Source organism: Chelonoidis abingdonii, chromosome 9 (assembly GCF_003597395.2).
Source record: "Chelonoidis abingdonii isolate Lonesome George chromosome 9, CheloAbing_2.0, whole genome shotgun sequence".
Classification (NCBI taxonomy): domain Eukaryota; kingdom Metazoa; phylum Chordata; order Testudines; family Testudinidae; genus Chelonoidis; species Chelonoidis abingdonii.
Genome location: NC_133777.1, coordinates 18,192,561 through 18,207,520, shown reverse-complemented (window position 1 = coordinate 18,207,520; position 14,960 = coordinate 18,192,561). Strand labels below are relative to the sequence as shown.

The following is a 14,960-nucleotide window of genomic DNA, read 5'->3' as shown; positions in this document are numbered from 1 at the left end:
CTCAGAGCTGGGACTCTCACGTCTGTCCAGCCACCAGGGGGGCCTAGGGACGCGAAAGGTGTAAATCCAGCCCTGGTGGAGTGAGTGCCTGGCAGGAAGGAGAGGTAATGAGATGATATCACTTAATAGTGTTCTTTTAACCCAATTACATATCTCTCATTATACTTGTTGTTAGCACAGTTCTTGGAGTCAAGCAATCATGTGAGAATTTCAGCTTTCATTTAAAAGAAGTTGTTTCTAGCCCTTGTGGTTGCTGAGAAAAGCTTGACGTGTGACTCAACTCTACCTTATGCCTCAGAAACCAGAAGACACATAAAAAGAACCCAACATTTGTTCAGTTTTTTAAGTCTAGGGGTTGGCTGAAAAATTTTATGATTTTTTGCAGCCTGACCAATAACGTTTGAACATTTCATGCTGGAATGATATTGGTAGAATTTCTTTTTAACCAGATATGTGTCTCTTCTCATGTCATTTTCTCTTCCTCCTTTACTCTACCATGAAGTCTTAAGTATTGGATTTGTGGCATCACATAAACATTTTTAGGAGTGTATGCTGTGCTGTCTAAGGCTACCTCTACACTACAAGGTAGGGGTATGAGTCCCCTGCTTGTATGCACTTACTTGCACTAGCTTTCTCATCACGCTAGCATGAGTTTAAATAGCACTATAGCCATGGTAGCATTGGTAGTGGCAGTGGAGGCACAGCTTAGCTATGCTGAGTGTGAATCCACCTGAAACTTGCTAGTATGTACTCGGCCGTCTCAGCCAGGCCTTCACTGCCGCTACTCGTACTACTAAGCAAGGGAATCACACCTCTAGTTCATAACTCAAGTCTTTATAACCAGGGATGAACCCAAACCACCCTACTTAGATCTGAACTTCTCAACTTCCTCATGTTTATATCTGGGGGTTTGGTTCAAGACCATCTCTGTTTATAACTGTTCATGAGTCACACAGAAAGAGAAATGAGGCTCTTGAGGAATAAGCACAATGCCATACATAAATCCTTCCAAGTGGGTTACTGAAAGTGACTGGCCAGGTGAATTGTTTTTTGGTTTTGGATCAGTTGGGCCAAATCCTGCCCAGATTCATATCCATGTAAATCCTGATAACTTCAGTGGGATTGCAGGGTGTTAAAGAAGTATGGGCTGGATGATTGGACTATGAGGTGGATAGAAAGCTGGCTAGATCGTCGGGCTCAGTGGGTAGTGATCAACGGCTCCATGTCTAATTGGCAGCCAGTTTCAAGTGGAGTGCCCCAGGGGTCAGTTATCTTCATTAATGATCTGGAGGATGGCATGTGAGGCACTGCCCACTCTCAAGCAAGTTTCAATGATCACCTATAAAACTTGGGAGTGTCAAGAATACACGGAGGGTAGGGATGGATATCTAGAGACCTAATAAATTAGAGAACTTGGGCCAAAAGATAACCTGATAGATTCAACACAAAAGACAAGTGCCAGTCCTGCACTTCGACAAAGAGAACGGAAGAACTCATCGTGTTACAGTTGACTAGGGACCTGAATGGCAGGAACAGTCTCGCTAGAAGTCCAGCGCTAATATGAGGGTAACATGGGATCCACACTCTGCCTATATGAGTGCAGACCATCACGGACAGCCTGAGCCTGCCCAAGAAGTCTGAATAGCGTAACAAGCCGCACTTCTGGGACAGGACTAAAAAACCCGGGCATTGCAGTTCAGATGACGCACAGTGATACTGAATCGGAATAACCCTCAGATTCGACTTTCAGTGAGGGCACCTGTCGACTCTAGCAACTACTATCCAACTGCTAATACTCGGCGAGTCATCTGAGTACCTCAGTTTCGGCCACCGACACACTACAAAAAGATGGCACAACAAATCGGAAAAGCTGCCACGAGGGTCTAAGCTAAAAAGATGAATGGGAGATGCGCCCTAGGAGCCGAACAGATGGACCTGTAAGAGGCACGGACGGCTGAGACAGATGACTGGATACAGTCTTTATCGCAGAAGAGAATGAATTGAGGGCGAGCGGAAGCAGATATGATGCTTCAGGCTAACTACCTGAAAGGGGTCTGAGGAGAGGCTGAGAGAACTGGGAACGTTTAGTCTGCAGAAGAGAAGAATGAGGGGGGATTTGATAGTTGCTTTCAACTACCTGAAAGGGGGTTCCAAAGAGGATGGATCTAGACTGTTCTTGGTGGTACCTGATGACAGAACAAGGAGTAATGGTCTCAAGTTGCAGTGGGGGAAGTTTCGGTTGGAGATTAGGAAAAACTTTTTCACTCAGAGAGTGGTGAAGCACTGGAATGAGTTACCTAGGGAAGTGGTGGACTCTTCTTCCTTAGAGGCTTTTAAGGTCAGGCTCGACAAAGCCCTGGCTGGGATAATTTAGTTGGAAATTGGTCCTGCTTTGAGCAGGGAGTTGGACTAGATGACCTCCTGAAGTCCCTTCCAACCCTGATATTCTATGAATCAGGACAAGATTTGAGTCTTTATTTTTTTATTCTTCAAGGGTAAAATATATGGCAAATGAACAAAGCCAGAATAAAGGTGCTCTGGTCCTTGTGAAACCATTGCAAGGCTGAAGGGTACAACACCCAGTCCCAGTTGTCCATCAGTAGGAATAAGGGAAACAGTAGACAGTTCTGGTCAGCAGGTCATCCCCATATTCAACACCGCTTTGCAGTAAGCTGTGGGGTGTTGCATAGGGGTTACAGTGCCCATTTGGCAGATTCTCTGTTTGGGCCCCTGTGTAATCTATACACAGATTTTAAAGTGCTTTGGTGCTTTTTTCACCCTCGTAGAGTGTCCCAGGAATTGGATCTCAAACAACATGTTTCTCATACATAAAACACTGATTTCCCACCTACATGAAATATTCTTCTGGGAAAAAATTCCCTGCACATGACAAATCAATAGGAATTGCGGCAACAGATATTTATTGCTACATCCCTAGTTATCAGGCTCCTTTTGTGTATGCACGATCAGTATTCTTAAAATCTAAGGGTGAAATCCTGGACCCACTGAAAACAATGTCAAAGCTCCAATTGACTTCAGTGAAGCCAGGACTTCATCCTAAAAGTTATTCATGGCATGGTCTATATAGATGGGGTCTAGCACATTGGGAAAGCTACTGGAAAACAAATAATAAATAGTAATAATAATTTTAAAAAGATTTTTTTTTCCGTGTGTTCATATTTGACTTCCAAACATTATCACAATTCTACCAGAAATAGTTTTTGTTTGTTCGCTTACTTTTAGGTTTGACTTTGCATATGAAATATCCCCAATCTCACGATAGAATTGTCATTAAAGCACAAGAGACTGAGATGGCTAGGATTGTGTTGTGTTTGTAATATCTCCTTCAGAGCATAGGAATTAAAGCAAGATAAGAATAATTTAATTTTGCCTTTGCCCCTGTCGTCAGGATGCTGCTGTTTTAGCACAATCTAAAATGGGTTACATTTTGATCTTTTCCCCATCCTTTTTTATCCGTACTGACAGTTTTTTCATGTTCTCTTGAAACAGCAGGGAATTCTGAATTCTGTACTTTTTTCACACCCAATTGCCTATCATACCAGGAGGAACTCTGCCTAATCTTGACAGACTAAGTAGGTGCTATTTTTTTTTTGACACTGTTCCTCTCTCTACCTTGTACTTCATTTATCGTGGGGAAAAATAGGGGGGGAAAGGCTAAGTCTAAAGGCTTTTAGTATGACCAAAAAGGGTCTTGGGGAGTGTATTGCAAGACTCTGTATACGAAAGCAGGTGTGATTTATCTGTCCCTATGGGTGCTCCATCATAGGATATGCGCGCACCTGTGCACTCTTGACTGGAGACTGTTCAATAGAGTCCATGGGTCTGGGTCTGGGCCTGGGCAGAGCAGCCCCTCGTGCTTCTGTACAAGGACATATAGAGAGGCATGGACCTGCCCCACTCAGTTCCTTCTCAGTTGCCAGCAGCTTGAGATGAAGCACTTGGTGTCAACCGTTCTACAGCTTACTGCCAATTCTCACTTCCTGGGAATTTTTCTTTCTCAGAGTTTGTCGATAAGCTCAGATTACACCTAGCAGCTATCATGGCCTTCTGCTCACTCACTGAGGGCTTCTCAGTTTTTGTCCATGCTACCATGACCACATTCATTAAGGATTTACATAACGTGTTCCCTCCTGTACAGAACCCTGCTCCTGCATGAGACCTTAATTTCATTCTCAATGCCGTAAAGAAACCTCTTTTGAAGCAGTGGCTTACCTGTTCTCTCCTCCATCTCTCCCTCAGGACCTCATTCCTTATAGCTATCACTTCAGCTAGATAAATGGCAGAATTCGGTGGGCTCATGGCAGACCCACTGTTCACTACCTTCTACAGGGATACAGTCACATTATGTCCCATCCTCATTTCCTCCCTAAGGTTTTCCAGAATACCATATTAATCAGAAAATCTATCCACTAATGTTCTATCCAGAGCCTCATGCCTCCAGAGACGAATCTAGCCTGCACACACCTACATGTCAGAAGGGCTCTTGATCTCTATTTAAACAGAGCCACAGCCTTCCTTCCTTCAGTACCTCTCCCAAACTCTTTGTATCCTTTGCTGAAAGGAAGAAAGGGCAGCCCATTTCTATGCAAAGACTGTCACAATGGGTCTTGGGTTTCATCCTAAAATGCGATGAGACTGCAAGAATACAGCCTCCTCAGAGAGTGACAGCATGCACCACTAGGACTTAGTCCACATCTATAGCCTTTCTGAAAGATGTTCCTATAGCAGTAATCTGCAGGTGTGCAACTTGGTTTTCTATCTGTACATTTGCCAAGCACACTATCTCACCTGCTTTTAGAGCTGACACAACGTTTGGTGACTCAGTCCTCCGATCTGCCTTGGATTTGCTTCCTCCATACCTACCTTTGCATTGAGTTACTGCTTGGGAGTCTCCTTCCTGGAGCACCCGTAGGGACATAAAAACAAAGAAGAAGGAGAGATTACTTACCTGTACAGTAACTTGGGTTCTTCCAGTTGTATTCCCCCCTATAAGTGCTCCATCTCCCTCCCTCCTTCCTCCCCATCTGCTGCAGAGTCTCTGGCTTTGCAGTTGATCAGGAACTGAGTGGTGGCAGGTCCATGTCTCCCTATGTGCCCTTGTCTGAGAGCACAGAGAGCTGCTCTGGGCAGACCTGGGCCTGCAGACACTGCTTTACTGTCTCCATTTGAGAGTGCACAGGTAGGCTCATGTCCTGTGTGGAGCACCCATAGAGACAAAACATCTCCAAGAACCCAAGTTACTGTACACAGAAATAACGCCCCCTTTTATTTGACATCATTTGGCACAAAGAGGAAACTAAAATTGAATGAATTATTGGCAATTTCAGCTTTTCAAAACATATATAATCTGTGTTAGAGCGGCACTATTTGTAGGAAACAATAGATGAAATCGCAGCCCCATTCAAGACAATGAGAATGTTGCCATTATCTTCAAGAGAGCCGGCATTTCACTCTGTATTCAGTGAGCGTAGCCTTTCTTTCTGCACATATTTAGATTTTAATACATTTGCGTATTGGACTCGATTATTCAGTGAATGGTTTATTCAGATATATTTCAGCCTGGAGATTTCTCACAAACTCTTCGCTGTGCCAGTTGCATGAGTATTTGCAATTTGCTATGTGCGCTCTGCAGTTGTTCAGCTACACAACAAGGAATTATTTTCTGCTTCCTCACTGAAGGATTCCCACCAAGACTTTTCAAGATGGTTGCGTAAATACTTCTAGAGGACAGACTCATGCGCATACCTCTTCATACAAATATTTGCCACACTTTCTCACCAAAATTAGTTGACACCTACAGATGTTGGTCAAAGGTAAATAGCGGGCTGTGGATATAGTCAAAGCAGATATGTGGGTTTTGTTCAAACAGATGTTCACAAATACTTTTTTGTGGTATTATCTTAGCTCCTAGCACTCCTGCTTCAACACTGGCTTTTTGCTTGTGATGAATTGTGTCTCCAATGCATCTTTAAATTTTTATTCATAGTGTAGTAAATAATGGTAACAAGGGCAGTAGGTGTGTAGCACATCTGAATAACTGTGAAGGCTCAGCAGCAAGCCTGTTAGGTAAGAAGCCAGAAACAGGAAATATTTAGGAAAAGGAAACTGACTGTTTAAAAAATATACCTCTCTGAGCCAAGGACTTTTTTGTGATAAAAGTTACTGGTCACATTTTTAATATCTGACAACTTTCTATGTCAGCAGAAAAGCTTTGTTCATAGACTTTGAAAATATATAAAATAGGAGCCTTCTTTATTTAATATATTGCAAAAACTGTCGGGAATATACATCTTTCTGCTGTAGAGATAGGAAAAAAAGTAATTGAGAGTAAAATATAAACTTTGTCTGAATTACAAAATCAGTCAAACATTGGCCTTGCCTTTCAATCGGGTATCTTCATATATAAAATTAATACATGGAGATCGCGTTATAATAATCATAAACAATTGTTCACATGAAAATGAAGTTTTGGTTAACAGATGACACTTTAAAAGAGCTATTTAAAAACCGAGTTAAAAGTGCTTTCAAGTACTACATCCATTTGTGAGTCCCTCTGCCATTTTTGTGTCTTTGCAATCACATTTTCCTATTTTAAAAATTGTTTTTTCTCTCCCTATGATGAGTCACACAAACAAGGGAAAGTAACTGCCTAGTATGGAAGAACAGTGAAACTTTCTGTTCACAAAGTGCTGTCAAATGCACAAAGTAAAAAGACTGGGAAAAATAGGAGGAAATAATTTTCTTTCTCTAATTTCTTTCAGTAATCTTAGGTGTCACTTGCAACAATATTACGCTTCAGAGAGAAGTATGATTTTCAAATGGACTGTGTTTCTTTAAAGTCCAAGTATACGTTTAATAGAGCAGTCACTTGTGTAAATAATGTTTAATATCAGTAAATTTAACATAAAACAACTGCATACAAATTAATGTGAGTATTTCACTTTTTAATAAATATATTTAAAGCTGATTCTATTTAGTTGTGGTTGATGGTGTATGTTCAATATAGAATATCTGTCTTTATAAATGTAAATTTAGCAGGGCCAATGTAGTCTTGCAGGAGTGTTGCCAGCTTTTCTGGTGCCCTAGGTGGCAAAAGGTCCTGCTCCCGAAATGCCACCCCCGACAGAGGCGGCAGAAGGTCCCACCCTCGAAATACTGCTGATGACCTCCTAGGTCGCCTAATGGGTTGCGCCGGCCCTGTAGCCTTGGTGTAAATAAGTCAAACTCTGAAATCAGTAGGTTTTTCTCAGTGCACTCTGACAGGAGGGCAGAAGTTGGCCCAGTATGTATTTGAGAACTATAACTTTGGGTTATTAATATTTGGGGATGAGTTAGTATCTGTTCCAAAACCTCCTGAAGTCAATCAGTCTTCCCTTTGGGTCAGACCCCAGTGAGGTTTGGAGCAATGCAAGTGGTTTTGCTTGTCTTAGTAGTTGACAGAAAGGTTTTCTCTTATCATGTGAGCATTAATAGACATATTAAATTTGATTTCAGAAGAGCAACAGGAGCTGGAGGCAGGAGGGAAGCATGAAAAAGTACCAAAGAGAAAAGATATTTGCAATGTGCTTTAGGGTTTTTACTGTATACTTCCATAAGCCTAACTGAAATGTATTTGTAAATATTTTCAAATGTTGCAAAGTGAGAGCAGGGTCTTGAGACACATGTCCCCTGAACTGTCTGGACCAGGGGTTCTCAAACTGGGGGTCATAACCCCTCAGGGGGTCACAAGGTTATTACATGGGGGGTTGCCAGCTGTCAGCCTCCACCCCTCCACCCTGCTTGCCTTCAGCATTTATAATAGTGTTAAATACAAAAAGTGTTTTTAATTTATAAGGGAGGATTACACTCATAGGTTTGATATGTGAAAAGGGTCACCAATACAAAAGTTTGAGAAACACTGGTCTAGACTGCTGGAGTGTTAACCAGATGGAATCATGGTTGCAGAAGAGAAGCTATGGGAAATGCAAGGATTCAAGATTATAGACATTTTTACAAAGTATAAAGGTAACAGGCCCAACTCAGGAAAGAATCCCAAGCTAGCCTTCAGTTTTGCAAACCCCAGCATTGCATCTGCAGCTAATTGTGGGCATAAATGGCAGCATTTACACATCTAGTTTTTGGACACAGTCAGACAGACACATATGAATAATATTTTGTGTCCCCACAATTAGATTCAGGCATAACCGTACATCCACAAAATTTGAGGCTCTTTTTGAAAATAAGGCTGTGTCTGTATCTGCATATAATTTTACAAATATAAATCTTTGTCATTTTAAGAAAAATAGTTCATATATAAGTTTATGTACAGAACATTAAAATTACTGATGCACTAAAACAAAATGCCTTTGATGTGGTAGTATATAGGACAGAGATAATCAAAAGCAGGACAATTTTATTTCAGTCCAGTAGTTTTATTTTAGCCCTTTCCCCCCTCCTGATTAACTCTTTAATCCATGCCATCCTTACTTCCCTGCTGCAAGACTTACTCACCCCGTTCCTCCTGGTCAGGGATATCTTCATCTGAGGTTGTTCCCAGTTCCATCAAGTTCCAACCCTTATACTCCCAACAGCCCAGAAACATTCTTGAAGAAAATGGTTATCTACCTACTCTGACAACTGTGCATCATTGCCATGGCAAGTTAATTTGCGATTACCTGAGCTCTGGAGACCTTTGTGTGTAGGAGCCTTGGCACTCCTACTTCCAGTTCAAAATCCTGGAAAGCCGCTGAAGTTATCCACTTTGGCTAACATTAGAGAAATCTTGTTGCTAAATCCATTTTTTTCTTTAATCTGGGAATTATCATGTAGCTTTCCTATTGTGTAAAACTCCAAGAAGGACAAAGGAGATGGGAAATATACCATTGTCTGTGCATTTGCCACTCTCCTTCTGAAGTTTAATATGGGATGAGGTTGGTGCAGTATTACAATTTGTAGGAGCTTAACTAAGCCTGAAATCTTGGCCTCTTTGAAATAAGTGGGAAAGCTTCCATTGAATTCAGTGGAGCCAGGATTTCATCCTAATATATATATTTTGCATGACTTGTTCTGTGAACATAGTTTGTTTGAATGCTGACTAGGTCTTCTGGTGGGCAAGTTTAAGTGTACTGTGATTTTATCCAGTCTGGAAATTATTGCAGCACAGGTAAATGGAGAGGATTTGCCATTGAAGCTTGTTAGCAGATTGTTGTTGCACCCATATGGTATAATGTAAAGCAGGGGTAGGCAACCTGCACCACACAAGCTGATTTTCAGGGGCACTCACACTGCCTGGGTCCTGGCCACCGGTCCGGGGGCTCTGCATTTTAATTTAATTTTAAATGAAGCTTCTTAAACATTTTAAAAACCTTATTTACTTTACATACAGCAATAGTTGAGTTCTATATTATAGACTTATAGAAAGAGACCTTCTAAAAAGTTAAAATGTATTACTGGCACGCGAGACCTTAAATTAGAGTGAATAAATCAAAACTCAGCACACCACTTCTGAAAGGTTTCCAACCGCTGATATAAAGTATGTCAAGTAAAAAAAATAGGGAGTATGAATTTATGTACACCAAACAGGCAACCATCCTCCTGAAAACTATTTTCTTCCTTGTCTTAATATTCTACCTCATGCTATTTTGAAGCTGTTATATTATTTTAGATAAAGTTCTCACACACACACACACAGCAGTTAGCAAAGAAATTGATTGTCCTATTAGGTAATCCAGGCCATTCCCCCTGCCGGAGTAGGGTATGTTCCCCGATAGTGTAGTATCAGTCAAATACTACAGTTGGTTTACTTTTGCTAGTCTTGTTCTGTAGGATGTTACGATTTAAGATGACCATAAAAATCCTGCATGCTCCCAACAACTTTATAATTCTCTGTATATGCTGTTCTAGCCATTATACACATGCATGCACACACACTCACAATCTGCTGATTATTTGGGAAAAGGTGTTATAAATAAAGCTGTAAGGCCAGATTCACTGAGACATCTCAGCACTGAAACTGGACATATTCTTTCAGAGCCAGCTTTAGCCAGTCAGTGGGCAGAGGGCAGAACCATCTAATATTCATGTAATTTTAGTGCTTGCAATTCTATTTATTTATTTTGAAGGTAATGATGGGGGTGCCATTCACAGCTAAGGAAGCTTCTTTCTTAATAATAGGACAAAAGGCAGGAAGTTCATGCAGACAGCAATTGAGAGAAACCATTTCACAGGAAAGGATACTACATCCCTCTTAAATATGATCAATAACATCCCTCTATTTGATTAAATTAATTCACCTAAAGGGTCATTTCCAGCTGCTTATTTTTTGACAAAAGTAAATAAATGACCAAACTTTCAGGCACGTTAATATTTGATTTGCAGATAACTGCATACATACTGGATTTGAAGATTACTTTCCAGAGGACTGCATTGAAATTGCAAGACTTTTCCATTATCCCTAATAATGGAACATGAAATTAGAAACTGGTTAATGGAAAGAAAAAAATTCTCAACTCTTGTCTGAAACTTCACATAAATTTCACTTTAAGTTAACAGTGTAGCTTTTCTCTTCTAAGTTCCAGGACTGGAAAGGTAGATATTAGACTCCAAAATCAGTGGGATTTAGACTCCTTTTACCATGCATTTTGTAATTAGATACAAGAAACAATCAAGTTATAATTCTGTCTTGGTATCTTCATTAATTCTAGAAGGAAGCCCTAATCAAGGTCTTAGCTTGCTAATGGGCAAAACATCAAGATTCTAGGAGATCTGGGAGTTCATAAAGGTTTTTGTTTTGACTGTTGATACTTTTTTTCTTGGGGTTGTGTATCTGTGAGGGGTTGAGGTGCAGAATCGTTTTCTTCGTGTCTTAATGAAAAAAAGGAGAAAATATTACTCATAAAAATACTAATACAGTCGCTTCTGTGGAGCTTCACAACACTCATCTTTCAGCGTACCTCACTACTGACCTGAAATAGCATTTTGTTCCACATCTTGGTCTTTCTTGGTTTCTTTCCAAAATGTAGTGAATTGGCTTTCCCATGTAACCATTGGGACTGCCATCAGACAGCACCACACAAATGTTGGTTTCCTTTACCATTTTTTTTTTCTGTTTCTGAATACTGTCGCAAATGTTCTATCTTTTAAATGTTTCTTTGTAAAAAGTAATAGATAATTACACTGTTCTACAAAACCAAGGGGTTTTTTTTTGACAAATAAAACACTGGTCTTTTGCTACTGGCAACACAACTCAAGTTAGCCTGCAGCTCCTAAGTCCAATAGGTTATATGGCCTCTGACTAATACCTGATGGACATTTGTTGCGTATAGATGAGCCAGATGGCAAACATTTGTTACTACTTAAAATACACAGGCAGTCTTCAGTACTGAAAGTAGAGATATGCATTATAACTGGAAGGCAGTACCCTTCCTGACATTACATTACTGGATCAGCTAATTTATCTTTCTCATTATTCTGCTTTGTAGATGGTATCACTTTCTGGGAAGTAATTCTGAAAATGGTCAAACAATTAGAAACCTTTATTAGACGGTCACAAAGCCACCTGTGAGCGTGCAACCCATCCTGCTTTCAACATAGCTTGATTTTTTCCAAGTCTCTTTCTCTTGCTGTATTGGACTCAAATAATCAGTGTCCATAACATTTCAATGCTAGCGTTGCTTCTTTTGTCTGTGGGTCCGCACAAACAAAAAAAGATGCCCAGTGTTATTTACTCTAGACTTGAAAGTGAGGGGGGGAAACATACTTGTTCTATAACAAAAAGCAATAAATTTTACTTCTGATTATACGTGCCTTTGATAGAAATGTACGTGGAACAATAATTCAGCAAAAAAAAACTTTTCAGAAAATGGAAATTAATTTATCTTTCCAAAGCAATTATTTTTCTTCTTTAGACGTGGAAATCAATTAAATCTTAAATATAAATACCTTAGATTTTCTTAGTGATTTTTTTATATTGCAGTTCTTGTTCATAATGAATGTTATAAACATATTGCAGGCATGAGTAGCATGTGTAGTGGATATTTATAAGGACATCAGCAGAAAGCATGTAGGTGTTTATAAGCAATTGACTGACCTTTGGACTCTCTAACAATGTTTAACAACTGATTCATTATTTATTAACGTATTTATTAATCTTTTATAAACGATTTATAAATGGAACACTCGTATAAACCATAACCATTTATTTCATTTATCTGTAATAGCTTCTTTATTTTGAGTGCTAGTGATTATAAGAAAACACCAATTAACTTTTCATGGTTCCCTTTTCTTTTTCCTAGGTTTATTAGAAAACAAGGTCTGGACAGGCTTTTCCTAGAATGTGATACACACATGTGGCGCCTTGGAGACCGGAAAATCCCAGAAGGAATCACTCTGGATGGAGGATCAGACTGGTTCCTATTGAACAGGAAGTTTGTGGAGTATGTCATCTTTTCCAGTGATGATCTGGTGACAAAGATGAAGAGGTTCTATTCGTATACTTTGCTTCCCGCTGAGGTGTGTGGATTTACAGAAGCCTCACTCTTCAAAGCTGTTGCTAGGCCTGATGCAAAGATCACTGAAGTCACTAGAATTCTCTGTGTTGACTTCAGTGGGCTTTGGATTGGGCCCCCTGTATGCTAACAGAAAGTAATTTTACAATGATTAAGCCTTTTGATGTTTCAACTACTTTTTTTTTTCTTTTGGTTGGTTAATTACATTATGAACCAGTTAAACTATTACAGAGTAACCAAAACTTCAAGTTTCCTTTGCTTACAAATGTCCTTCTATAAAGACTTTCAAAAACTAAGAGGGATGGAGACCCATATCCATAAGTAGCTTTCCTCATCGTAACCATCCCTCTTATTTAAAAAAAAAAATTAAGTACTTTAAAATGAAAGGTCTGCAAACAAAGATTTATTGTTCAATTCAAAACTCAGCAGGAAGGCACAAGCACAAATATTCTAGATCACTCAGAAATCACTCCAGCTCTAAGTGATGCAGAAGGAAGTGCAGACTAGAATTTGTTTCAATCAAACATGTAGCAGTTTGTCAGGATGGGTGTGCGTTATCTTCAGATAGAGCGCATAGTCTGGCATTTTCACAGGCTATTATACATCTGCCCTGTCAGGTACATTGCTCCCATGGGTTATCAGACTCTTTCTCCAAGGTACTAACGTGCTCTATATGTTCCTGAGTATCTGTGAGGAAGGCTAACCTAATGACTATCTTTTAATGATATCAGCCTTCCTCGGTGGTGGCACATGAGTCTTTGGTGGATCAATGAGACCAATCTTGCAAATATAAACCTTTTCTCATTCAGTTGAGCACAGTGGTTCTCATAATTTGATGGGGCTTATTATTCCACACATGTTAAATAATCTCCCTTTAATTCTATTTCTGCTAAAATTCACTTCTTCTCTCAACTCTGATAACCTTTTCATCAATTATCGTGCAGAGAATTTCTGTATCATCATGAAAGGACACAGGGCAATGAGTAATTGGGTAGTAGGTTTTTTTTTCCACACTTGACTGGGAATGTATGCCTTTTATGGGTTTAACCAGATAATTCAAGCGTAAAATCCATATTCACTGGGCTGTCATTTAACATTAAAAAAGGGTAGGGGGATTATTTGGGGGTCAGCCATGCTAATGCTATGTCATTTATTTATAGATCATGCTATAGCAGTGTTTAAAGACAAGTCACTGCTCCTAAAAATCATATTTTGCAGAGCTCAATTTGGTCGTTTTGTACTGCTGTCCTTCACAAGGTTTTCTTATGCTAGGTCCATATATAACTTCTAAAAATCATTCTGCCTTTGCTGACCTGCTACATCGGTCCCCATTATACAGGATTTATGTAATAGCTGAAATTATGATGATATAATTAGGAGAACCCAATAGGAATTCCTTGAGTCAGCAAATAAAGACTTACAATTTCAGAAGTAATTGCAGGAGACAGAATGTCCTTCTGGTAGCTGGGGTGAATGTTATTTTTCTGTATGAGGTCACTCGGCTAGCAGCACATTACAAGTAATCTTTGGTCTCTGAGGTAGACAGACTAACAGAAGAGTTGATTACGAGACTGTTTTTCCATCAGTAACAGTAGTGGAAGATACAGGCTGCGAGTTATCATAGAAAACGCTTTGAAATTTATCATCAACGTGTCTCCAAGGAAAACAGTTCTGAGCGTAGTAGACCATAGAGTAACTTCGAAGACAAAATAATAGGGATCCCTTGAAGCAGGAATTTCTTGGACAACTGAAATAAATACAGCACAGTAATGAGAATGGTGCCTTTCAGTTTCAGGATCACAAAGCCAGTCATTCCAGAGGTCTAAAATGCTAGAATGCCTGCAGCCAATCAGCCTTTTGTAGTATGGCTTCACCCCAGACTTGATAATTGTTTGCCTGTGTCCTCACTGTGCTATGCTCTCTATCTTATAGAGAAGGGACCAAGGCAAAGCTGCAAGGGAAGGTAACTCTCTTCATTCTAGGGAGGATAGTCCAGGTTGGTCAAGGTTCAGGACTGTAGGCTGGTTTTCTGAGCTGAAAGTGAAGATGAAAACAGAAGTCTGAGGAGCTGAATGTACTGAATTGTTATTTTCTTGCAGTCTTTCTTTCATACTGTCCTGGAAAATAGCCCTCACTGTGTCTCCATGGTGGACAACAATTTGCGCATCACTAACTGGAACCGTAAACTGGGGTGCAAATGTCAGTACAAGCACATTGTTGATTGGTGTGGCTGCTCTCCTAATGATTTCAAGCCAGCAGACTTCCATAGATTTCAGGTAAGTCAGCTCTCTGCTCACCATGTGTCAGGCGGGCTGGTTTTTCACTTCTCTATCTCTTTGGTGTTGGGAAGCAGTCTAATTTCATGGCTATGGATTCAGGTTATGATGGAAGAATCTGTTTTCACTTTTTAAAAAGGAAGATTCTGACCCTCCTAGCTGAAGGGGAAAAGCTTGA

General features: G+C 40.0%; 1 protein-coding gene across 1 annotated transcript in view; it reads left to right on the top strand.

Moving 5' to 3' along the window:
• XYLT1 (xylosyltransferase 1) overlaps positions 1-14,960 on the top strand; it is a 339,335-nt gene that overhangs the window by 281,264 nt on the left and 43,111 nt on the right. The window contains exons 7-8 of the mRNA XM_032790486.2: positions 12,294-12,510; positions 14,606-14,782. Of these exons, the coding sequence (XP_032646377.1) occupies positions 12,294-12,510; positions 14,606-14,782 (394 nt within the window). The remainder of the gene's footprint in view (positions 1-12,293; positions 12,511-14,605; positions 14,783-14,960) is intronic.